The 21,535-nt window shown below is 42.3% G+C and overlaps 1 protein-coding gene across 1 annotated transcript in view; it reads left to right on the top strand.

Annotated features, from left to right (window-relative positions):
- The window catches only part of STPG2 (sperm tail PG-rich repeat containing 2), a 290,626-nt gene that overhangs the window by 50,581 nt on the left and 218,510 nt on the right, over nucleotides 1–21,535 (top strand). The window contains exons 8-11 of the mRNA XM_066632982.1: nucleotides 7,510–7,614; nucleotides 8,620–8,779; nucleotides 15,051–15,214; nucleotides 17,871–17,960. Of these exons, the coding sequence (XP_066489079.1) occupies nucleotides 7,510–7,614; nucleotides 8,620–8,779; nucleotides 15,051–15,214; nucleotides 17,871–17,960 (519 nt within the window). The remainder of the gene's footprint in view (nucleotides 1–7,509; nucleotides 7,615–8,619; nucleotides 8,780–15,050; nucleotides 15,215–17,870; nucleotides 17,961–21,535) is intronic.

The raw sequence follows: 21,535 nt of genomic DNA, 5'->3' as shown, positions 1-21,535 counted from the left end.
TCCATGCAGCCTTCTGCTTATGAGCACCCTATTTTCTCTTCTTAGAGCTGTGGTGTTCTGTCCATCTAGAAAAAGCTTGGTTGATACAAGAACCGCATGCAATACGCTTTTGGTTAACAGGCATTTATTTTAAAGTACATTTAAATTTGTTTTATGGTACCTCATTGAACACGAGCAAGTATATTTAATGAGATATATTTTCATGAGTACTTTATCCTTTACTTTTTTGCAGTTCAAAAAGATGAATGCTTTTGGCTCTCTATTTCTTGTGTGGGAGACCTGAACTACAATTCAGGCTTTGCTTGGAGACCATGACTGCACACTTGCCTCTGGACTACCAGCTTGTCTTGATCACCATCCCTGATGCTACAAATAGGTGCAGGGAGTGCTGCACGTTCAGAATCTGTCCTATTCATGTCAATCATACAAGAGTTGCAAGGTGTCTTGAAGGTCATCTAGTCCAACTCCCTGCTCAGTGCAGATAATTATAGCTAGAAGTGTTTGTTTCTGATGAGTAAGATAGCTTTACAGCCTGAGGGTCCAACAGCTGCACAGTTTTCCAGTGCCGGTGCAGCTGTGCCAATGGGGCATGCACTGCATCTTGTGGTAGGGAGGCAGTCCCAGAGGCCTCCTCAAGGTATGGGAATATTTGTTCCTTTACCCTGGGGCTGCATTGCGGCTGCACCGGTTCTGGAAAGTTGGATAGGATTGGGCCCTAAGTCTTACTGGACACAATGGGCTAAGTAATATAAATGACACTGTTTTCAAACATCTCTAATTATAGCATATGTGACACATAGTTTCCTAGCTTCTTTTTGAACATCTGCCACAAAGGAGAGCCTACTACTGCACAAAGCAGGCTATTACAGTGTCAGGCAGCTCTTTCAATTAAGAAATTCTTCTTCTTGTCTAGCCTTAATCTACTTCTCTGTAGTTTCAACCCAGTGGTTCTAGCCTTGCCCGCAGGAGATTAGGTTTTCCCCTACTTTTGTGTGACAGCCCTTCTGATACTTGAAGATAGCTATAACATTTCCTCTTACTGTTCCCTTCTCCAGACTAAATATACCAAGCCCTTTTAATTGTTCCTCATAGGACTTGGTTTTCCCTTACCATCTTACTTGCCCTTCTCTGAACCCACTCTGGCTCATCAATGTCCTCCTTAAAACATGTTGCCCCAAATGGAACAAAATGTTTCAAGTGAGGCCTGCTGTTGTAAGAACAGAATGAAACTATTCTTTCTGGTCTATTACTGTTCTCTATGCCTCTGCTAATGCAGCCCAGTATTGTGTTTGCTTTTTTCACAGCTGCATCGACTGATAGTCAACTTGTCACCCACTAAGATACCTGGATCCTTTTCACATGTATTGCTGTGAAATCAGATTTTTTGTGCCCTGTACTTGTGCCTCTGATTTTTTTTTTGTACCTCTGCTCAGGATTTTAGATTAGTGTCATTTAAACTTTGCTTTGTTGGTATGGGCCCACTAATTCAGCCTACTGAGATCATATTGAATCCTGATTCAAACTTCTAGGGTGCTAACTATATCCCCCCTCATTTTCTCATTTGCAAATTTGATACGCATTCCCTCTACTCCTTGTCCAGATTTGTTATAAAGTATTGAGCAGTGCAGGGCCCAAGACAGAGCCCCTGACACTCACTTGATAGCTCCCTCCATACTGTGGTGTAGTAATTTAATAGCACTTAATGGGAAAAGTTGTTCAGTGTGCTTTGAATCCACCTAATGATAGTACAGTCTAGCTCACATTTTATTATTGTATTCGCTAGGACTGTGGTTCCCAACCTTTACCTGAAGGTAAAGGAACCACTGAGTCATTGTGGGACATTACCAGGGGTGACAAATGGGCAGTGATGGCAGCAATGGCTCTTCTGGGTTTGCACTGCCACTGCACAAGTAAAAAAGGGGTTTTGAGACTTGCGCATCTGCACTGGTGGCAGGAGCCCGAGTTTTGTGGTGTCCCAGCTGCTGCAGATAAGTCCCAACCCTCCTTTTACTTAGTTGTTATGAACCCAGAAATACCGTTGCTGGGGTTGCTGTCACTACTGACTTGCCACTCCCCTTAAGGGGGAAAGCAGTGTTTCCCACTGCCTGGGGAGGTTGGGGTTGCAACTGTCAGACTGGGAAACACTGAACTAGGATATCACAGGAGACTTTGTCAAATACTTTGCTGAAATCTAGGTACACTATGTCCACAGAGTTCCCGTGGTCTACCAGACTACTTGCTCTATCAAAGAGGAGATGAGATTAGTCTGGAATGTCTTGTTCTTGACAAACCTATTCTGGTTCCTAGAAATAAACCCATTATTTTCTAAATGCTCACAGACATTCTGCTTAATCTGTTCAAGATTCTTTCCAGGGGCCGATGTCAAGTTGAGGGGTCTAAAGTTTCCCTCTTTTTTCCTCTTTTTTAAAAATAGGAATGATGTGTTTGACTCCAATCATAAGAACATAAGAACAGCCCCACTGGATCAGGCCATAGGCCCATCTAGTCCAGCTTCCTGTATCTCACAGCGGCCCACCAAATGCCCCAGGGAGCACACCAGATAACAAGAGACCTCATCCTGGTGCCCTCCCCTACATCTGGCATTCTGACTTAACCCATTTCTAAAATCAGGAGGCTGCGCATACACATCATGGCTTGTACCCCATAATGGATTTTTCCTCCAGAAACTTGTCCAATCCCCTTTTAAAGGCGTCTAGGCTAGATGCCAGCACCACATCCTGTGGCAAGGAGTTCCACAGACCGACCACACGCTGAGTAAAGAAATATTTTCTTTTGTCTGTCCTAACCCGCCCAACACTCAATTTTAGTGGATGTCCCCTGGTTCTGGTATTATGTGAGAGTGTAAAGAGCATCTCCCTATCCACTCTGTCCATTCCCTGCATAATTTTGTATGTCTCAATCATGTCCCCCCTCAAGCGCCTCTTTTCTAGGCTGAAGAGGCCCAAACGCCGTAGCCTTTCCTCATAAGGAAGGTGCCCCAGCCCCGTAATCATCTTAGTCGCTCTCTTTTGCACCTTTTCCATTTCCACTATGTCTTTTTTGAGATGCGGCGACCAGAACTGGACACAATACTCCAGGTGTGGCCTTACCATCGATTTGTACAATGGCATTATAATACTAGCCGTTTTGTTCTCAATACCCTTCCTAATGATCCCAAGCATAGAATTGGCCTTCTTCACTGCCACCGCACATTGGGTCGACACTTTCATCGACCTGTCCACCACCACCCCAAGATCTCTCTCCTGATCTGTCACAGACAGCTCAGAACCCATCAGCCTATATCTAAAGTTTTGATTTTTTGCCCCAATGTGCATGACTTTACACTTACTGACATTGAAGCGCATCTGCCATTTTGCTGCCCATTCTGCCAGTCTGGAGAGATCCATCTGGAGCTCCTCACAATCACTTCTGGTCTTTACCACTCGGAAAAGTTTGGTGCCGTCTGCAAACTTAGCCACTTCACTGCTCAACCCTGTCTCCAGGTCATTTATGAAGAGGTTGAAAAGCACCGGTCCCAGGACAGATCCTTGGGGCACAGCGCTTTTCACCTCTCTCCATTGTGAAAATTGCCCATTGACACCCACTCTCTGCTTCCTGGCCTCCAACCAGTTCTCAATCCACGAGAGGACCTGTCCTCTAATTCCCTGATTGTGGAGTTTTTTCAGTAGCCTTTGGTGAGGGACCGTGTCAAACGCCTTCTGAAAGTCCAGATATATAATGTCCACGGATTCTCCCAAATCCACATGCCTGTTGACCTTTTCAAAGAATTCTATCAGGTTCGTGAGGCAAGACTTACCCTTACAGAAGCCATGCTGACTCTCCCTCAGCAAGGCCTGTTCGTCTATGTGTTTTGAGATCCTATCTTTGATGAGGCATTCCACCATCTTACCCGGTATGGATGTTAAGCTGACCGGCCTATAGTTTCCTGGGTCCCCCCTCTTTCCCTTTTTAAAAATAGGCGTGACATTTGCTATCCTCCAATCTTCTGGCACCATGGCCGTTTTGAGGGACAAGTTGCATACCTTAGTCAAGAGATCTGCAACTTCATTCTTCAATTCCTTAATAACCCTTGGGTGGATGCCATCAGGGCCCGGTGACTTATTGATCTTTAATTTATCAATGAGGTCTGAAACATCTTCTCTTTTAACCTCTATCTGACTTAACTCCTCGGTCAGGAGGGGCCGTTCGGGCAGTGGTATCTGCCCGAGGTCTTCTGCCGTGAAGACAGATGCAAAGAACTCATTTAATTTCTCTGCCATTTCTAAGTCTCCTTTTATCTCCCCTTTCCCTCCCTCACCATCCAGAGGGCCAACCGCTTCTCTGGCGGGTTTCCTGCTTCTAACATATTTGAAGAAGCTTTTATTATTCCCCTTAATGTTGCTGGCCATGCGTTCCTCATAGTCTCTCTTGGCCTCCCATATCACCTTCTTACATTTCTTTTGCCACAGTTTATGTTCCTTTTTATTCTCCTCATTAGGGCAAGACTTCCATTTATGGAAGGAAGCTTCCTTGCCCTTCACAGCCTCTCTAACTTGGCTGGTTAGCCATGCGGGCACCCTCCTGGATTTAGTGGAACCCTTCTTTCTTTGCGGTATACACCTCTGCTGGGCCTCTATTACTGTTGTTTTAAGCAGCCTCCATGCACTCTGGAGAGATTGGACTCTTTTTACCCTCCCTTTGAACCTCCTTCTAACCAGCCTCCTCATTTGAGGGAAGTCCGCCCGTCGGAAGTCAAGGGTTTTTGTTAGAGATTTGCCTGGTATTCTTCCCCCAACGTGCACGTCAAAACGGATCGCAGCATGATCACTGTTCCCCAATGGCTCAGTAATGTTTACATCTCTAACCAGGTCCTGCGTACCGCATAATATTAAATCCAGAGTCACCTGTCCTCTGGTGGGCTCCGTGACTAGCTGATCTAAGCCACAGTCATTTAGCACGTCAAGAAATCCGGTTTCCTTATCGTGACCAGAACACAAATTGACCCAGTCAATATGAGGATAATTGAAGTCCCCCATGATTACAACCCTGTCCCTCCTTGTCACCTCCCTGATCTGTTTCCTCATTTCAAGGTCCCCATCAGATTTCTGGTCTGGAGGACGATAGCACGCCCCCAGTATTACATCGCTGCACAAGCCTGGTAATTTAACCCACAGAGATTCTACGGTGGAGTCGGACCCACCTTCAATCTCTACTTTGCTGGATTCTATCCCTTCCTTAACATAAAGGGCCACCCCACTTCCAACACGCCCCTGCCTGTTCCTCCTGTAGAGTTTATAGCCCGGTATTGCGGTATCCCACTGACAAATCCTCTTACAATTCCCCCTTTCTCTAGGAGTTCTCAAAGATAACAGATTGTAACTCTGAGATAACAAGCTCCTTTAGTACCCTGGAGTGTAGGTTATCTGGCCCTGGCACTTAAATTCATTTAAAGTTACTAGGTGTTCCCTTGCCATCTCTACCTATCTTGAACCATGATGTCTCCAGTTCCTCATTTGTGCATCTGTTATGTTGGGAACCTTCCTCTTATGGGAGAAGACAGATACAAAAATAAGAATTAAGCAACCCTGATTTCTGTCTGTCATATGTTACCACAGACTACCACTATCTTGACCTTTTTCATTCAGATGTAATAAAAAAACCCTATTTGTTGTTTTTGGCATCCTTTCCCAGACTCAGCTTATTCTGTTCTTTAGCCTTCCTGATGTCATCCCTATAGGTGTGGGCCATAATGGAGTATTGTTCCTTTGTTACCTGTCCATCCTTATACTTCTTGTACATGTTCCTCTTGCTTCTCAACTTTTTAGTAAGCTCTCTGTGTAGCTACACTGGTTTCTCACCATTTCCTCTCATGGGAATTATTTGTGATTGTGCCTTCAGTATGTCATCTTTCAAAATATCCTATCTCTCTTAAATTGTTTTCTGCTTTGGAAAATGTAGCATGGGATAAGACTTAATTGTCCTGTGAGCTTATTAACATTAACTTTCCTGAAGTCAAGGGTACACATCCGACTATCCTTTGCTTTTCCTCCTCTCAGCATCAAGAATTCCAATGCTTGGAGCAGCGTAACAGACTATGGTTTGTGTGAAGCAGGCTGGTTGAACCCCAGATCTGGGGTTCGGTAGAATTCTTGCGCACAGTGAGCGGACCTTTCCGTTCTACTTTAGCACTGTGCAAAGTCACCCTCGTTTGGGGGACAGGGACGCTCTGGGCAGTCACATCTGCCAGAACATCCTGTTGTGAGACCTTCTGGAACATAAGGCAGACAACGCGACTGCCCAGAGCATCCCTTGTCCCCTGAATGAGGGGAACTTCATGTAGTGCCGAGACAGAATGGAAAGAAGCGGTTCGAACAGGGACCTCTTTTCCATTGAACAGTGGTGGCGAGTTTGGCCACTGCTGGTGTGAATCATTCCATTATTACAGTAATTAAAAAATCATGTTTATGTGGGACTCCATGTACATATCCACAGGCTTTCCTGGATACCAAAACTGCTATGTTAATTTTCCATTTTGCCTCAGATTGAAAGCATCCATTGAAATCAGCAAGTCCCTTCAACAGCAATATCCTATGCATGTCTATTCAGTGGCAAATACCATTGATTTAAGTTTTGATTTATTTCAGTAGGACTTCCTCCTGGGTAAATATCTATAGGATTGCACCTGAATTCAAGAAAAATAGCTCTCAGTTTGTAACTAAGGTTGAATATGGGTGTGCAATGCTCTTATTTACTGTTTGTACAACTGCAGATGGGTATGTGTAAAAAAATAGCTTCTGGTTTCCCTATTTATGCACTTAGCTGGGGGAGGCAGGCAAGGGTGACAGTCATGGTGCTGAGAGGCCATTGTGGAGGAGCAGCATGAGTCACCTTCCTCCGCCTCCAAGCCTGAACAAGTAATCCATGCCATGTGTGCAAGTACTTGATTGTGCAGAGATTTAATGTGAGTGATCTTCCTTTGCCTTTTTGAGAGGAAAAATCGCATGAACTGGGCCTCTGCCCAGTCCTGCAGAGGGTTAGGTTCACACTGGCGCTATCTCCATGCCTAGACCTTCTTAAAAGATTACTAAAACTCATTATTTTATTCATAAGAATAGCATTCCAATTTTAAAGCTGCTCTTTTCAGACTTGGTATTATGGCTGCTGTTGTAGTGTTTAAAACTGTGGTGATAAATGAATTTTAATATATAAATGCTAAAAATAGAAATGATTGTGATATTAGTGTTTTGTTCTGTACTTTTAAAAATTATAATATTAGCGATTGAAATGCTAATTTCCATCCTTGGAATAAAACCATGTTTATGAGAGGGGTCTTGGAAACCTGGCGTTGTTTTTTATTGTTTATCTGATGGTTATCTTTACTGTCAAATTTCACATCAGAGATGTGCCTTACAAGCTAGTGAGCTTGTTTCAGAATTAAACAGTTCACAATCCCAAATGTCTCACACATGTGCTGTTTTATAAACCATGTTTGTTTTTACTATTTTATAGGCTGTTCCAGGCCCTGGCCAATATAACATAAAAAGTCAGTTTGAGAAGGCAGATCGCACAGAACAAAGTGAAGTTCAGCATGCTCCTTTTCTTTCTCTTGCTGAGGTAAGAAGTTATACCACTCCACCTCTATTTTTCATCTTCCATAGTATTGTTATTTATTAACCACTTTTTCAAGCTGCGAAGAGTTCAAGGACAGCTGTATTGCCTTTTGTTTCCATTGGAGGAAATCGAGTGAGCAGTGGTGCCCTTTAGTGTCTTGATAACATCTGCTCACTTACAAATACACAGAAGCAGAACATATCAAGGCTTTTCCCCATTACTCTGTGTGCCCAAATGGGTTAAAAGGGAGCAGGAAGGGAGTGAGCATGCTGCCCACTAGATCTGCTACCTTGGATCAGGAAGGTGTAGTGATTTGGGAGTTGGACTTAGACCTGGACAATCCAGGTTCAAATCCCAGCTCAGCCATGAAGCTTCCTGGGTGACCTTGGAACAGTCACTATCTCTCAGCCTAACCTACCTCACAGGGTTATTGTGAGAATCAAAATGAGGGAAGGAAGTATGTACACCACACTGACCTCCTTGGTGGTTGAGCAGTATAAAAATGTGAAAAAATACTGGAGGAATACTCCTACAGTAGGCAACACACATACTAATTCTGCATCAGATTCTCTTAAAGGTATGGTTTTATCTTACTTTAAGTTAAATATTCAGCTTTTTCTGCCTGTTTCTCTGCTCTTCTTCAAACTACTTTTTATATTGCTTCCCCAAACTCAAAGAGGTGTGACATTCTGAAGGCTAAAGAAGCATTCCTGGCCACTAAGGACCATCTCATTCTTTTTATTAAGCCCACAGTCACTGATCAGTTTCAATTCCTGGCATCTCCAGTTAAAAGAGATGGCAGGGTTGGGAAAAATCTCTACCTGAAATCTGGGAGCACTACCACTACAAGTTGGCAGGGCTAGATGGAGCGGTAACTCCATATAATGTAGGTTCATATGTTCATACTTTATTGATCTAAGAATGAGAAAGTTATGTCAAAATGGGTCTCTTTCTGCCTGCATAAAACTATGACTACATTGAATGTCATTGATTTATTTGTCTCTTCAGAGATTTACTAATGTGAAATCATCCACCCCAGCTCCTGGCGCATATAATGAAACACGCTGTGCTCTTGAGTCCTTGAAGAAAGCATCTACATCAAAAAATATCCCATTTGGCTGTACGTCTGTTCGATTCACTCAGGACTATAGGCTTCATAAAACACCAGGTCTGCAATTACCTTCCTAAATGCAAGAACTGCCTAGCACTGGAACAGTCTGCTTATGCAGTAATGAGCTCTCCCTTAGTGGAGGTTGCCAAACAGAGGCTGGATGGTCACCTGTTAGAGATGCTGTAGCAATTGGCTGTAGTGAGCAAGACTGGATGACCTCCAAGTTGCCATCCTACTCTAACATTCTGTAATATCCAGGGTTAAAGTTTGTGACCTAAATATAAAGCATTATTCTTTTTTATGTTTCCATTATTCACCTGCCAGATTCGCTCAGTTAGAGCTTTACCCTAGTTCTAGAATGCTCTAGGGCAGGGGTGCTCACACTTTTTTGGCTCGAGAGCTACTTTGAAACCCAGCAAGGCCCGGAGATCTACCAGAGTTTTTTTTTTACAATGTTCGCGCCATCATAACATATAACATTTATGTGTACAATGTATGTTGGTGTACCTTGAGCCCCACTGAGTATAACACGACTTACTCCTGAGTAGACATGCCTAGGATTAGGCTGTGAAGCTGCAATCCTAGCCACACTTACCTGGGAGTAAGCCCCATTGAGTACAATGGGCCTTACTCCTGGCGTTTCCTCCCAGAGGCACCTGAAGGGGGGGGTCGGCACTCCGCGATCTACTCATTTTGCCTCACGATCTACCGGTAGATCGCGATCCACCTATTGAGCACCCCTGCTCTAGGGCCTAGAATGCTGGCTTCATACTACTATATAGAATTTTGGGGACTCCCCATGCAACTGGAAGGGAGGCTTTCAAAGGTGGTCTGTTGCTGGATGGGTTTTGTCTTCATTATGGTAGCTACTAGTTTTGGCCCTGGGATAAGGGGTGCCACACATGAACTCTCTCGATTACCACGAAGTAGGTCAGTATGATTTTGCCTTACTGGCTTGGTGGTGGTCAGGAATTTTACAAAACGAGTCCAATTATCTATAATGGCCTGAAATTTCCCTCTAGCCTCTCATATGCTCATTATAGTTTGGGGAAGGGTCAGAGAGACAGATAGAAACAAGTACACAGTTGGATGGATCTCAGAGTTTCTAGCTGTTTTTGACCAACACTGAAGCACCTTGGGGGGCAGTTGCTCATTGGACTTCACAAGGATTGCAGTTGTGCTGCCTGCTGTAGGAATCTGTGTTTTTCCCCTCTCCTTTGCTCTGTTTCTGTATCTATAATTAAACACCATCAGTCTCCAGTGCTCGCTCTCATCTAGGAAATGAAGCTCTGCAGCATAGCCCCTGGACCTCATACTGTTTGGAGAACTGTATATAGTATGTTAAAATAGAACCATCATAATTCAGTCCCCGTCCCCCACAAGTCACCTCTCTTGTAATTTCAGTGTCAGCAAGACAATTGTGAAATGTTAAGAAATCCACTTGGTAACAGAATCTGGAGCGAGTCTAACCAAGGTTTTATAGAGAATGGAGACTAGAAACAGAGGCCTTGTCTGGTAGCAGTGATGTATAGAGACCCCACTGATAACTACTGATTTTGCTGCCTGCTTTACCACAGTAATAGTAATGTGTTTACTGTGAATACTTGTTTCTTCTGGAAGTTCTGAAGAATCTTACAACCTGAAACAGGTTTCTGTATTTCTATACATTGTCCTCAACACTTTGCATTTGCTTTCACTGTTAGTCACCTTGAGCAAACCACTGAGTTCAGTGGAACTTACTTCCAAATAAGTGTGGATATTTACTAGACTATTTACAGAAATGAGGCTTTACTGTAAAAATATACCGCAGTTGCCAGTGACTTTCCACATATTCCTTCACATCTGACAAGGTCACCCTTGTTGACAATCAGAAAAAGCTATTTATTCCTGTATTATAGATCATGCTAGTTATCCTAAGATTGTAGAGGTCATCAGCACTGTAGTATGACAGTCACTTCCTAAGACAAATAGTACCTATTAATGGCACTCCCGAGAGTACTATCTTTTTAAAGCACTTTGAGTGAGGCTTGTATAAATAACAAGCCCACTGAATAGGAAAGTTACAGATATTTGGGTGTGTGGGGGTGGGGTCATACTACTATGAATGAGTGCTTGTTCCAGTGATCTAGGGTTTCAGCGGATTCCAATTTCCATTTTAGTGCTTTTTAAAGTTGCTTTCTTTGTAGAATTATGTGCTCACCCATGCCTTTGAAAGCAAATGAAAATAACTTAAAATGTTTGCTTAAAGGACGTGTTTGCTGTCTCCTTGTGTATGTTTGGGCCACCTACCTTGAAAAGATGCTGATGATGTATTTCCGTTTCAGGCGCCTGTTTTCAAGTTCAAGTCTTTGCTCTTGTCCTCTAGTCTGCAAGGAGAGTGGTCTACCATTTATCTTCACCACAAACATTGTTTGCTGAGCACATTTTGTGTTCTCACTTTTAAAGCTTCCTGGCTAGCAGAGGTGCATGTGTATTGCCATCCATGGTGGTTATAATGTCATTGTATTAGTAGTAAAACCAAGTTTAATCCATTCAGGAAGTGATATTTTCAGGGTTATTTTCCATGCTGGATTTCTGTCCAAGTCTGAAATAACTTGAAAGTTGTTATTAATAAAGTTCTGTGGTTCAGGGACTAAGAATATGGATCGATGAAAGCTGCAGAAGTGTGTGTGTGTGTGTGTGTGTGTGTGTGTGTGTGTGTGTGTGTAAACTTATAGTGGCATGCAAGCAGGCTGTTGTAACCCTGAATGCTTGAAGAGGCTTGATCAGCACTTACACAAAGTAGTTATAATCTCTTCAAGCATTCAGGCTGCCAGCAATGTTTATGTGTACGCAGTGTGTGCGTGTGCACAGGAGACAGGGTTCCCTCATATCCATGGGAGGGGGGGAGGTCCTGGAACTAATCCTGCAGATATGGGGCCCTACCTGAATCTACAAATCAGTTGAGAACATCTTTGTGATGTTTTTTCACATGTTATACAGTTCAGTTCTCTTTATATGCAAATTCATTATCTTCAAATTCACTTATCTGTGAGGAATAGAATTGTCACCTACTTTTCATTATCTGTGACTTTGTTCTTGTTATCTGCAAATATTGTGCTGGAACACTTAGGGTGGAAGGGGGACTCAGGGCAGCAATGAACAGGCAGTCGGGGCAAGAGAGGTTGCAGGAGGAGGAGGAGAAGAGACAGTGGCCTCCTCATGGTCAGAAGGCGGCGCTGGAGCCAAGCAGGGGAGCGAGGAAGAGATGCTTATTCAGTAAATGGCCAACAGGAGAGGGGGATAGATTAATTGCATCCAGCCAATTATACTCTTCCCATTAGTGATATGTGGAGAACTTGGGCTCAGTTGACTGCTGTAAATTGGCCTGAGGGGATCGTAGCCTGTGCCTTTCATGAGCCAATAGACAGTCTGAGTTTGTCTGAGCCAATCATTATAAAGTTTTGTTTGAGCCAATGGGGTCACTGTTGAGGAAAGTGAACTGAGTATCTTGTAACAAGCCCTTGAGAGTTGGAGGACCAAATGGAAAACTGCTGTAGGAGAGAATGCTGCAGTACCAGTGGAGGAAAGGTAGAGGCTGCTGTGTGCAGAGGAACGGAGGCTATAAAAGGGGCTGCACCAGCAAAGAGAGCTCAGAGATCACCAGGGAAGCTCTGCAGAGATGGGGCTAGAAGAGCAAGCTGGGGAGACCATCAGGGAAGCTCAGTAGAGAAGGAGCTGGAAAAGCAAGCTGGAGAGACCACCAGGGAAGAGCTGCAGAGAGGAGCTGAACCCTGAGCTCTGCAGGAGAGCTGAGAGAGCTGTTGGAAGGAGCCCTGGATGAGAGAGCCTCTTGCTGGAACTGAGAACCAGAGGAGAACTTCCATCAAGCCTCCAGCCCTTGGCCTTCCTCAAGTCCTGCTGCCTCCTGCCTGCCTAGTGCCTGCTTCAGGTCCTCTCTCAATTGGGGGAATTTGAAATAAGGTCTTTCCATTTGTTTGGTTCAGGTTCCATTCCTCCTAATAAAAGCCTTAAACTTAGTTTGGTGTCAGTGGTCTCTTTCAATCCTGCATAACACCGTTTTAGAAAGTTGTCTGGATTGGGTCAATCCCAATCCCTTTTCTGCATCGAAAGGGCATTGGGATTGGCCCTTATGTGTCCACTTCCAGACTTGCCCACCATCTTGGGGACCATCCAGCTGAACCTTTACAACCCTGGTGATAATAAGAGGCCGATGATGAGAGGTCTGTGTAAGGCTACCTGTGGGCTGCTATAGTTCTGAGGAAAGCTGCAGGAATGGAGCAAAGAGACAGGTGGAGGGGGAGGATGGGTGAAGCAATCCCCTCCCCACTGCTGAACTCTCTGAGGCCTTGTTGTTGGGCCAGCAACCTTCAGTGAGTCAAAGGACAGCCACCACAGAGGAGGAAGCACCAGATGCTAGAAACGTTGGTGAGCCCTTGCTATCACTCAGCCCCATATTCAAGTTAAGATTCAGGTTCATAAAGTTCATAGAGTATATAGTGAACATGGTCTCCCGGAACCTAAACCCATTTTCCCCATAAGCTCAATGATTCAATATCCACTAGGTTTTCAAGGAACCTAACTATAGAAGATAACGAGAATGACGGTATATATAAAAATAGATCATTCTAGAAATATTCAATATTAACTAATAAGCTGTTGCTTTAAAAAAAAACCCAAAAATGGTTCATATAATAAATTCAGATATTTCTGTAATATGTTGAGAAGGATCCCTCAACACCTTATCCTGTATGCTTCACAGGTAGATCACAGTTGATGAGCTTCTAAAATCCATTTTTGAATTGGTTAAAATAAAATAGATAGCTCTTTCAGGCTTGATAATTTCTAAATTATATATCAAAGTCATTTTTCTCTTCTGAACACACCAAGCATCAAATGACAATTTTGTTTTTCTCTTTGAGCATTTATTTGGGCTAACAGTTCAGAAAACAAATTGTACTTAAATAAACTGTATTGGTGAATAAAGAAGAATTGACATGGGGCTTTCTTAAATGGTCATATTTGGCATGTTTTTGACCTTCAAAAACCTAGAACCTTGTTTTAAAACTGAAATAGCCACAACTATAATTACCATAAACTATAACAGTGAGGTTTTACTTTGTCAGCGTTAGGGAGAGTTGCATGCTAAACCTTAGTATATGGTACCGGGGTGTCCAACAGCATGCATTCACTTCACCTTGTTGAACTGCTACAAGATCACCTTTCTGTCCATGACTATAACTTCTGCTTCTGTCCCTCCTGCTCTTTCTCTGTCGAACACTGCCTCTGACTGTCCGTCTGCTGCCTCTGGCCCTTCTTGTCGTACACCAGATCCAGCACTTAATCCCAGACTGTTTTGCCCATGTCTGCTGCCTCTGACCACTTTGACTGTCATCTGTTCGCTCTGCAATCAGACTTGCCTATCAGCAGCCTCCACTGGAGCTAGGACAAGGCCTGATGCTCAATGGAATTGCATCTTCAGCCCAGTGCAGCAATTCTGCCCACAATTAGACTGCTTGAATCTAGTTGACTTCAGTAGGGTTTAAGCAATTTAATTGGACTCTGGATTGCTGCTATTGTTGGCATCCTTCAGTCTCGGAAGACTATGGTGTCACGCTCTGAATGGTGGTTCTGGAACAGAGTGTCCTCTCCAGTGCGTGAAGCCTGGGTAAAGTAGGTATGGAGGATAGGCTGTTACCCATGCAGCAAATCCCCCCTCTCCACGTCACTGAAATGGTCCAATGGAAAGGCAGAGGCCAATACGGTTGGTTCCAGCGGCGTCGCAGGAGTTGCCAGAACGTGACAGTGTTCAGACACGAACTGCCTCAGGGACTCCGGCTCTGGATTTTGCCTCGAGGTTGACTCCTGAAGCCTTTTCCATAACTGGATGTAGCCACAAGGCAGTGGAGGTTTGGGATCAGAGTTTTCCTTCTCTCAGATGAGCTGCCTTCCCAGGCTGACGAGTCCCATCTACCCGGTGGCTGTTTAGTCGCCTCTTACGACAAGTACAGCCAAACTGAGGGCCTATTCTTATCCCCAGCCCCCAGGGGATAGTGTTTCTCACTTACAACAAGTGCATGCCCAATCTCATCTGATCTCGGAAGCTAAGCAGGGTCAGGCCTGGTTAGTACTTGGATGGGAGACCGCCTGGGAATACCGGGTGCTGTAGGCTTATACCATAGTCTTTCGAGACTGAAGGTTGCCAACCATTGCTGCTATAATACATACATTATGTGGTGTTTTTTCATATAGCACAAATATTTTTATGGTAAAAAAAAAAGAGAGGATCAGTTTTCATGCTTACAAAATGTTATCTTGCACTCTGTAGGTCCTGCATTGTATAATATCCTAAACTGGAGCATTTCAGGACAAAGTCTTAAAAAAACTGTCATGGAAAGAAAAAAGAAGGGAGCATTTGGTTCTGCAGTTCCTAGATGTCTGTATTTAGTTAAGAGGGAAGCTTTTACTACTCCTGGACCAGCGGATTATCAGGTACATTGAACTTCATATTTAAACAGAGAGTTGAAATGATGATCTACAATGATCATAAACTGGAAGTGGCTAACACATTTGTGTGGGAAGACCACCTTTACTACACAAATAGTCAGAGATGGTGTCTGCAAATGTTAACCAACCCAACTGTACATGAATACAACCAGAGATAATAATTCCTTCCCATGGAGGATGTGTCTGTCAAAGACTGTTAGTCATGGTAACCAATAGAACTTCTAGGTTCAAATTCTATCTTTGGCTATACATACTGGAGACAAACAATAGGAAGTAAGGAGGTGGGGTATGGGAGGATTGTGTCCCAGGAGAGGGTTGGGAGTGATGGTGCCACTGATATCCTAATCCCCTTCCTACGCCCAATCCAGACAGCTTGGTCTTGTGACAACAAAATAGGTGTGAGTAAAGCCTTCCACATCCTGGAAGCTTTACCTCTGGGTAAGGGAACTTGTGCAAAAGGGAACTATTGTTCTCTTACCTGAATGAGACTTCTGCAACTGCCCCCTCACCATAGGATGCAGCAGTTGGCATTTTATTGCCACTGCATCAATGGGGGTGGTGGAGAAACGAAGTTTGAATGAATAAGATTGGGCTGTCAGGTGCTTTGAATTTTTTTTCCTCCCTTAACCTTTTTTTTCTTTTGCTGTACCAGAAAAATGTGGATCCCTTTCTGGAATATGCATGTGCACACTTTTTAAACACGAAAATAATCTCTAAACAAGGAAGGCATGCTTTTGTATTTTAAAAAATTATATGGATACACCTGCTGACTGGGCAAAGTGGTGGTTCTCTTACATTTACCAGTGGGAGAGCAACTGTCCCTTTTCATCCCACCATAGTACCCCTCCAAGTGGCTCTTTGTTGTTCACCTTGTTTCTTTTTTTACATTGTTTCTTTCTTATATGTTTTGTATTACATCTCTTTTGAAACAGAGAACCATCTTTTCATTTATTTTTCTCTGGGCATGGCACTGAGTGTATTTGTTGTTGAATATCTGTATATAAATATTTTAAATAATACTAAAAAGGAATTAGCAATTTTCTCTGCATTTGCAAATTACCACTATTAAATGTCTGGAAATAACCAGCATTTCAATAGTCATAGTTCTATAATCAATCGTAGAAAAATAGGAAAACGATGTTTTTCTCATGCTGCATCAATTAATTAGCATAGGACCCCTCTTTCTTGCCTGCTCTCTCAAGTTCCGTATTATCAAACATATTAAATATGACTACCTAAGAGCCCGATTAACATTTCCTGACAGCTTAATTTAACAGAATTATAATCATGTGGGGAGGAACTGAATACATATTACCAAATATGTTAGTTGTAAGGACAATTTTCTTCAGCATTTCTCAAATGCAAATAATTTTTCCCCCCTAGGTCTTAATCAAGCTGAATAGCTAACATATATTATCATTAGAAGTTATTATGGATAAATTTAGAGATGGGTCTCATGATAGAGGAAATGAGAGGAAGGTTTGATGTGCTATTAAGATTTCTTATAGGACTAAGCCATCAGATGTTAGGCAGGTTTTAAAAGGTGCTTATTTAAATTAACTGAAAGCAAATAATATGTATTTCATTTTCAGGAAAATGCATATCTAGATGTATCTGACACTTTTCACATGCCTATAATATTTGCAAAGTGTCTTAAAGTTCCACCTTGTATTTCTATACAGCTATATAAAGCTTCCTCAGACATCATGAAACATAAATTCTTAGATGTAATTACCACATCAGTATTAAATTAAGTATACTTGCCAGCTTGCGTTGCTTGTTGTTTTTGATTGGCGGGGGATTCTAATATTCACATTCACCAGTACAACTTCCACTTTGAAAGTTTTTCTTTTTGCAAAATAGAACTCTAGCCAGGAGAAACTTTCAACCTGAGGCCGGAAGAAAAAGATGGGTATATGGAATAATAATAATAATAATAATAATAATAATAATAATAATAATAATAATAATAATACAGGTATTTATATACCGCCTTTCTTGGCCTTTATTCAAGACTTTATTCAAGGCGGTTTACATAGGCAGGCTTATTTAAATCCCCGTAGGGATTTTTACAAATGAAAGAAGGTTCTTTCTTTCAAGAACCACAACATTCAGGTGTTTCTCTCTGATCTGGTTTCACATTCTGGCCTCCATCCTCCCACGCTCAGAGCAGGTAGAATAGCTCGGCTTCAGCTTGTCAGCTGCTTCAAGGTTGCAGGGTGTCGGTGGCCTCGAACTGGCGACCTTGTGGATGTTATCTTCAGGCAAATGGAGGCTCTACCCTCTAGGGAAATGGAGGACCCCCTTGTGCAGGCTTGGGTAGAAAAAGTATTGTATGCACTGGGCTCTTACATTTTTATTTTTGAGCTATAGGAAGTGCCAAATTAGTAATTTTAATGGAACTGTGGACACACATGTATTTTCATTATAAAATCCTAGCAGAGGCGAAGGTAGTAACTAGGACTTCTTTTGATACAAATGATAAAGGTGTAATAAAGTTGGGTCATTTCTTTTGCAGTCAGGACAAATATTTATTTAAAATTGTAGGGCAGTAATGTATAGGAGAGTTTGGAAGGTTTTTTGTACATTAGTTTATTTTTTTTAAATAACACCTTACACTTTTTGTGTGCTCAAATTTCAGGTCAAGGAAACTACAGAAGAACCACGAAAAAGGAAAAAGCAATTGTCTGTGTTTGTATCAACAGCAGATAGAATTCCAGTAGTTCGCTCGGTAAGCTGATTCCAGGCTTTATTTTGAATTTATTTTGCAGTACATTTTCTATCCTGTTCTGACGATAGGGAGTAAAGGGGGGAGGTCTCCATGTTGTTGGTGACTGCATCTTCATTGAAAAAATGGTTTATACCACACTTCATGCAGAAAGATTCGTTTTTAGCAAAGAGCATAAACATCAGTATGATACAGTTGAAATTTGAGTACTCTTTAAAAATACTACTTTGCAGAGAATAGTTCAGTGAACTGAAGTTTGGGAATTGCAGTTAAATTTGAGAATCCTTCATAAGTGGATATTTGTCATTTCAAAATAAGCAAACAAATGCATAGTCAAATTATCCTGACAAACACAGATACCATATTTCTTCAGTTAAGAGCTGTGGTGTTAATTAGATAAGCATCTGCCTTCCCTATGGTATGTAACTGAGAGACAGGTGTTTAATTGAGGCTATTTAAGAGTGGTGTTAATTACACTTTGCATCTTAGTCCTCATGCAAACTTGGATTGAAGGATGACAATTTCTCTCTTGTGTAACCAATCAATTTTATAATGATAAGCTGTTATATTTCTGGCTGAATCTGTAGGAGCAAATGTCGGAAAGTTGAAGAACACGAGGCAGTTCCCTAACTTGAGATTTGTTCAAAATATTGATGGCTATCGTGGATTTGCAAAAAATAGAGCTGGTCTCTCTGAAAACTTTTTGAACCAACCAGCAGTTGAAAATGTACAAGTTTCTACTTTTTGCTGAAGTCTTCATTAGACGAATTAAATATTCAGAGCATAAGAAGATGGGATTAGCTCATGTATGAATATTAGGTTTACTAGTCATGAGGGTTGTTCAGACAGAAGTCTCTCATGGCCTGATACCATAGAATCAGAGTGTTAGAACTGGAAGTCATCTTGGAGGTCATCTATTCCCTCTTGATTCAGACAACTCTTGCATCCCTGACATGTGACCATCCAGCCTCTTCTTGAAAACCTCCAACACGAGGCAGACTGTTCCAGTGATGGACAGCTCTGGGTGGTTGTGCCTGCAGTAGGGACTGAAGCAGGTTGAGACGAAGAAGGGCAAGTACTGTACAAGTGCAGGTTGCAAAAGGCCACAACTTTATTGCTTATCATAGCTTCCAGAACCACATACAAATTGCATATATGAAGTCAGGGACCTCAAACTAGCAGCCTTCCTCCTGCCAGTTGTTTATTTTTCACAATTTGTAGCAGAGACCCAAGATCATCCTCAGGCCTCTGTCCCAAGCAAAGCCCACTTTTTTGAAAGCTGGGAAAAGTCCGAAGTAGAGTTTTTCTGTTAGAGTTTCCAATTATTCTCCATTTGGAGGACTGAGCATTTGGTTAAGAATGCTTATTCAGTGGAAGAGACTAGTTCCCCTACCACATGTAGTGTGCTTTCACAGCCTGTTTAGAGACTTGCCTGCAATCTCCGATTCATGCTACAGAGAGCCACTCTCCACCTATGGTCTTTCACTGCAGTCTGAACTGTAGAATCTTCATCCCTTCATCCCCACTAATCTTCCCAACTTTGCCCCTCTTTCCTTTCCCTGTACCCCAACACCTTCATTTCCTTCTCCCAGTTTCTCTGAGAAACCCATCTAATCTCTCTACATTCTTTCCCCATTCTTGCTCTGGCCCTTCTTCTACAGACTTCCTCTATCCTCTCTTCTTGTCTTTCCTTCTTCTAACAGCCTCTGCACAGAGTTTCATATTGCTGAGGGTGTGGTAGTTATCTGAGGAGGGCAGTTGCTTCATTAGAATGCTCCTTGGTTGAATTTGGCAATGGATAAGGACACCTAGAGTATGGGATTCCTCCTTTATGTTGCTAACAACTTGTTTGCTCTAACTCAGGAAGCTCTTAGGAGGCAGCTTTTGTTCACTAGGGTCAAATGTGCTGTGTCAAATGTGCTATCATCATCCATGGAATTTTTCAGGGAGCAGGTAAGTCTCCAATGCAAGCCAGCCTGATTGTATGTGATTGTACTGACAATAAAAACTGTGGCTGTCCTCTTGGCTTGTGGATTTGAAGTCTCTTGCTATCAGTCCTGCTTCCTGATCATGTCACTGGCTTGGTCATGCTCTGTTGGGAGGTACCCCATGCCACATACCTGTGTATCCTCTGAGCACGTCAAACAAAGGAAATAAAAAGACTTGTAAGGCAACAGTATGCATGAATTTTCACACAAAACTAAAAATCCAGCACAAAACCACTGCAGTATTCTGATAAGCTTATCCTACTTGTCAATACGTATTATGTATTAAACCAAGATTGTGGCATTTCTCATGCAGAATTGTGCTCCAAGGTTACAGTAAAAGATTGTTCCACCTTTACTAGCCCACCTCTTTAGTTTGGGATGTGTTTTACCCTCAGAGGTTGAGTAGCTGCATGAAGAAGTTGCTATCTCTGCTAGGTCAGTGTCAGCTACAGACACAGTGTCAGCTACAGATTATGTCTCTGATAAGTGGGAGGTCTGTAGAGCCCTTGGGCAAATTCTGATTAATATAAGCATTGTGGGAATGTTGGTTTGTCTCCTTAAGAATGCTGGCAATATGGAAATGGAAATCAATTCTTGCCTAATCTCCACTTTACCTAGTTATATACAATCTTCCAGGCATGTCTTTCTTTCCTACCTGTTAACTGTTCCGAAAGTCAAATCAACAAAACTATTAAAAGACAGAAGTCAGGCATGTGCCATTTCCTTCTGCTAGTGGGGTATTCAATCACACCTCAACTTTCTGTAGCCTCAGACTACTTAGCATGACTTCTTAGCCTTCTGACTATAGCCAACGTATTTAAAGATAATCCCACATTTATCCCACATTTATCTCAATCCTCAGTGACTTTAGCACCAAGGTATGCATGGCAGTCAAAGTGGTTTTAGTGCTATTAGGCTTAGCTTTTCTTTAGTTAATCCCAAATGGATTGCGTCTTCCCATACATCTGGATCATGCTGGTGATGGGATAGGGTCACATTCCCTATAAGTTCAGTGCTGTGATCCCTATCAGCTGCTGTTGGCTAGTGGCTACTATATGTCTTTTTTTCCCCTAGAGATTTCCATGATGTTTATTTGAATTTACTTAAAATATTATTCTGCTTATCCAGCGCTCAAATTGGTATACAACAATACACTTGTACATTCTTTGGGGTAGACTTTCATGCATATAAAATGGTCTCATCACAGTCATTCACTGTCTCTCGGTACAAGAAGTGTTGAGAACTATGTTGTGGACATTGTATGCCATGGCTACAATTTAGTGGTGATTTTCATGGCAATTGAAATGTAAGTTGTCTATGAAGAACTGGTATGCAAACTATGCTTCCTGTACCTGAATATGAGGGTTTAGGCCAGGGGTCGGCAACCTTAAACTTTCAAAGAGCCATTTGGACCTGTTTTCTGGAGAAAAGAAGACCTCGGGAGCCACAAAACCCTTTTGACATCTAAAATGAAGATAACACTGCATATATAGTTTTTTTTTACCTTTATGCTATGTATAAAAAAAACTATAGTGTGTTGCATTTTTGAAATGAATGAACTGCTACAGAGAAAACAATATGTAACATATT

The sequence above is a fragment of the Tiliqua scincoides genome, chromosome 6, assembly GCF_035046505.1.
Source record: "Tiliqua scincoides isolate rTilSci1 chromosome 6, rTilSci1.hap2, whole genome shotgun sequence".
NCBI lineage: Eukaryota > Metazoa > Chordata > Lepidosauria > Squamata > Scincidae > Tiliqua > Tiliqua scincoides.
The sequence above is the reverse complement of the archived record's forward strand: the minus strand, read 5'-3'. Positions and strand labels throughout refer to the sequence as shown.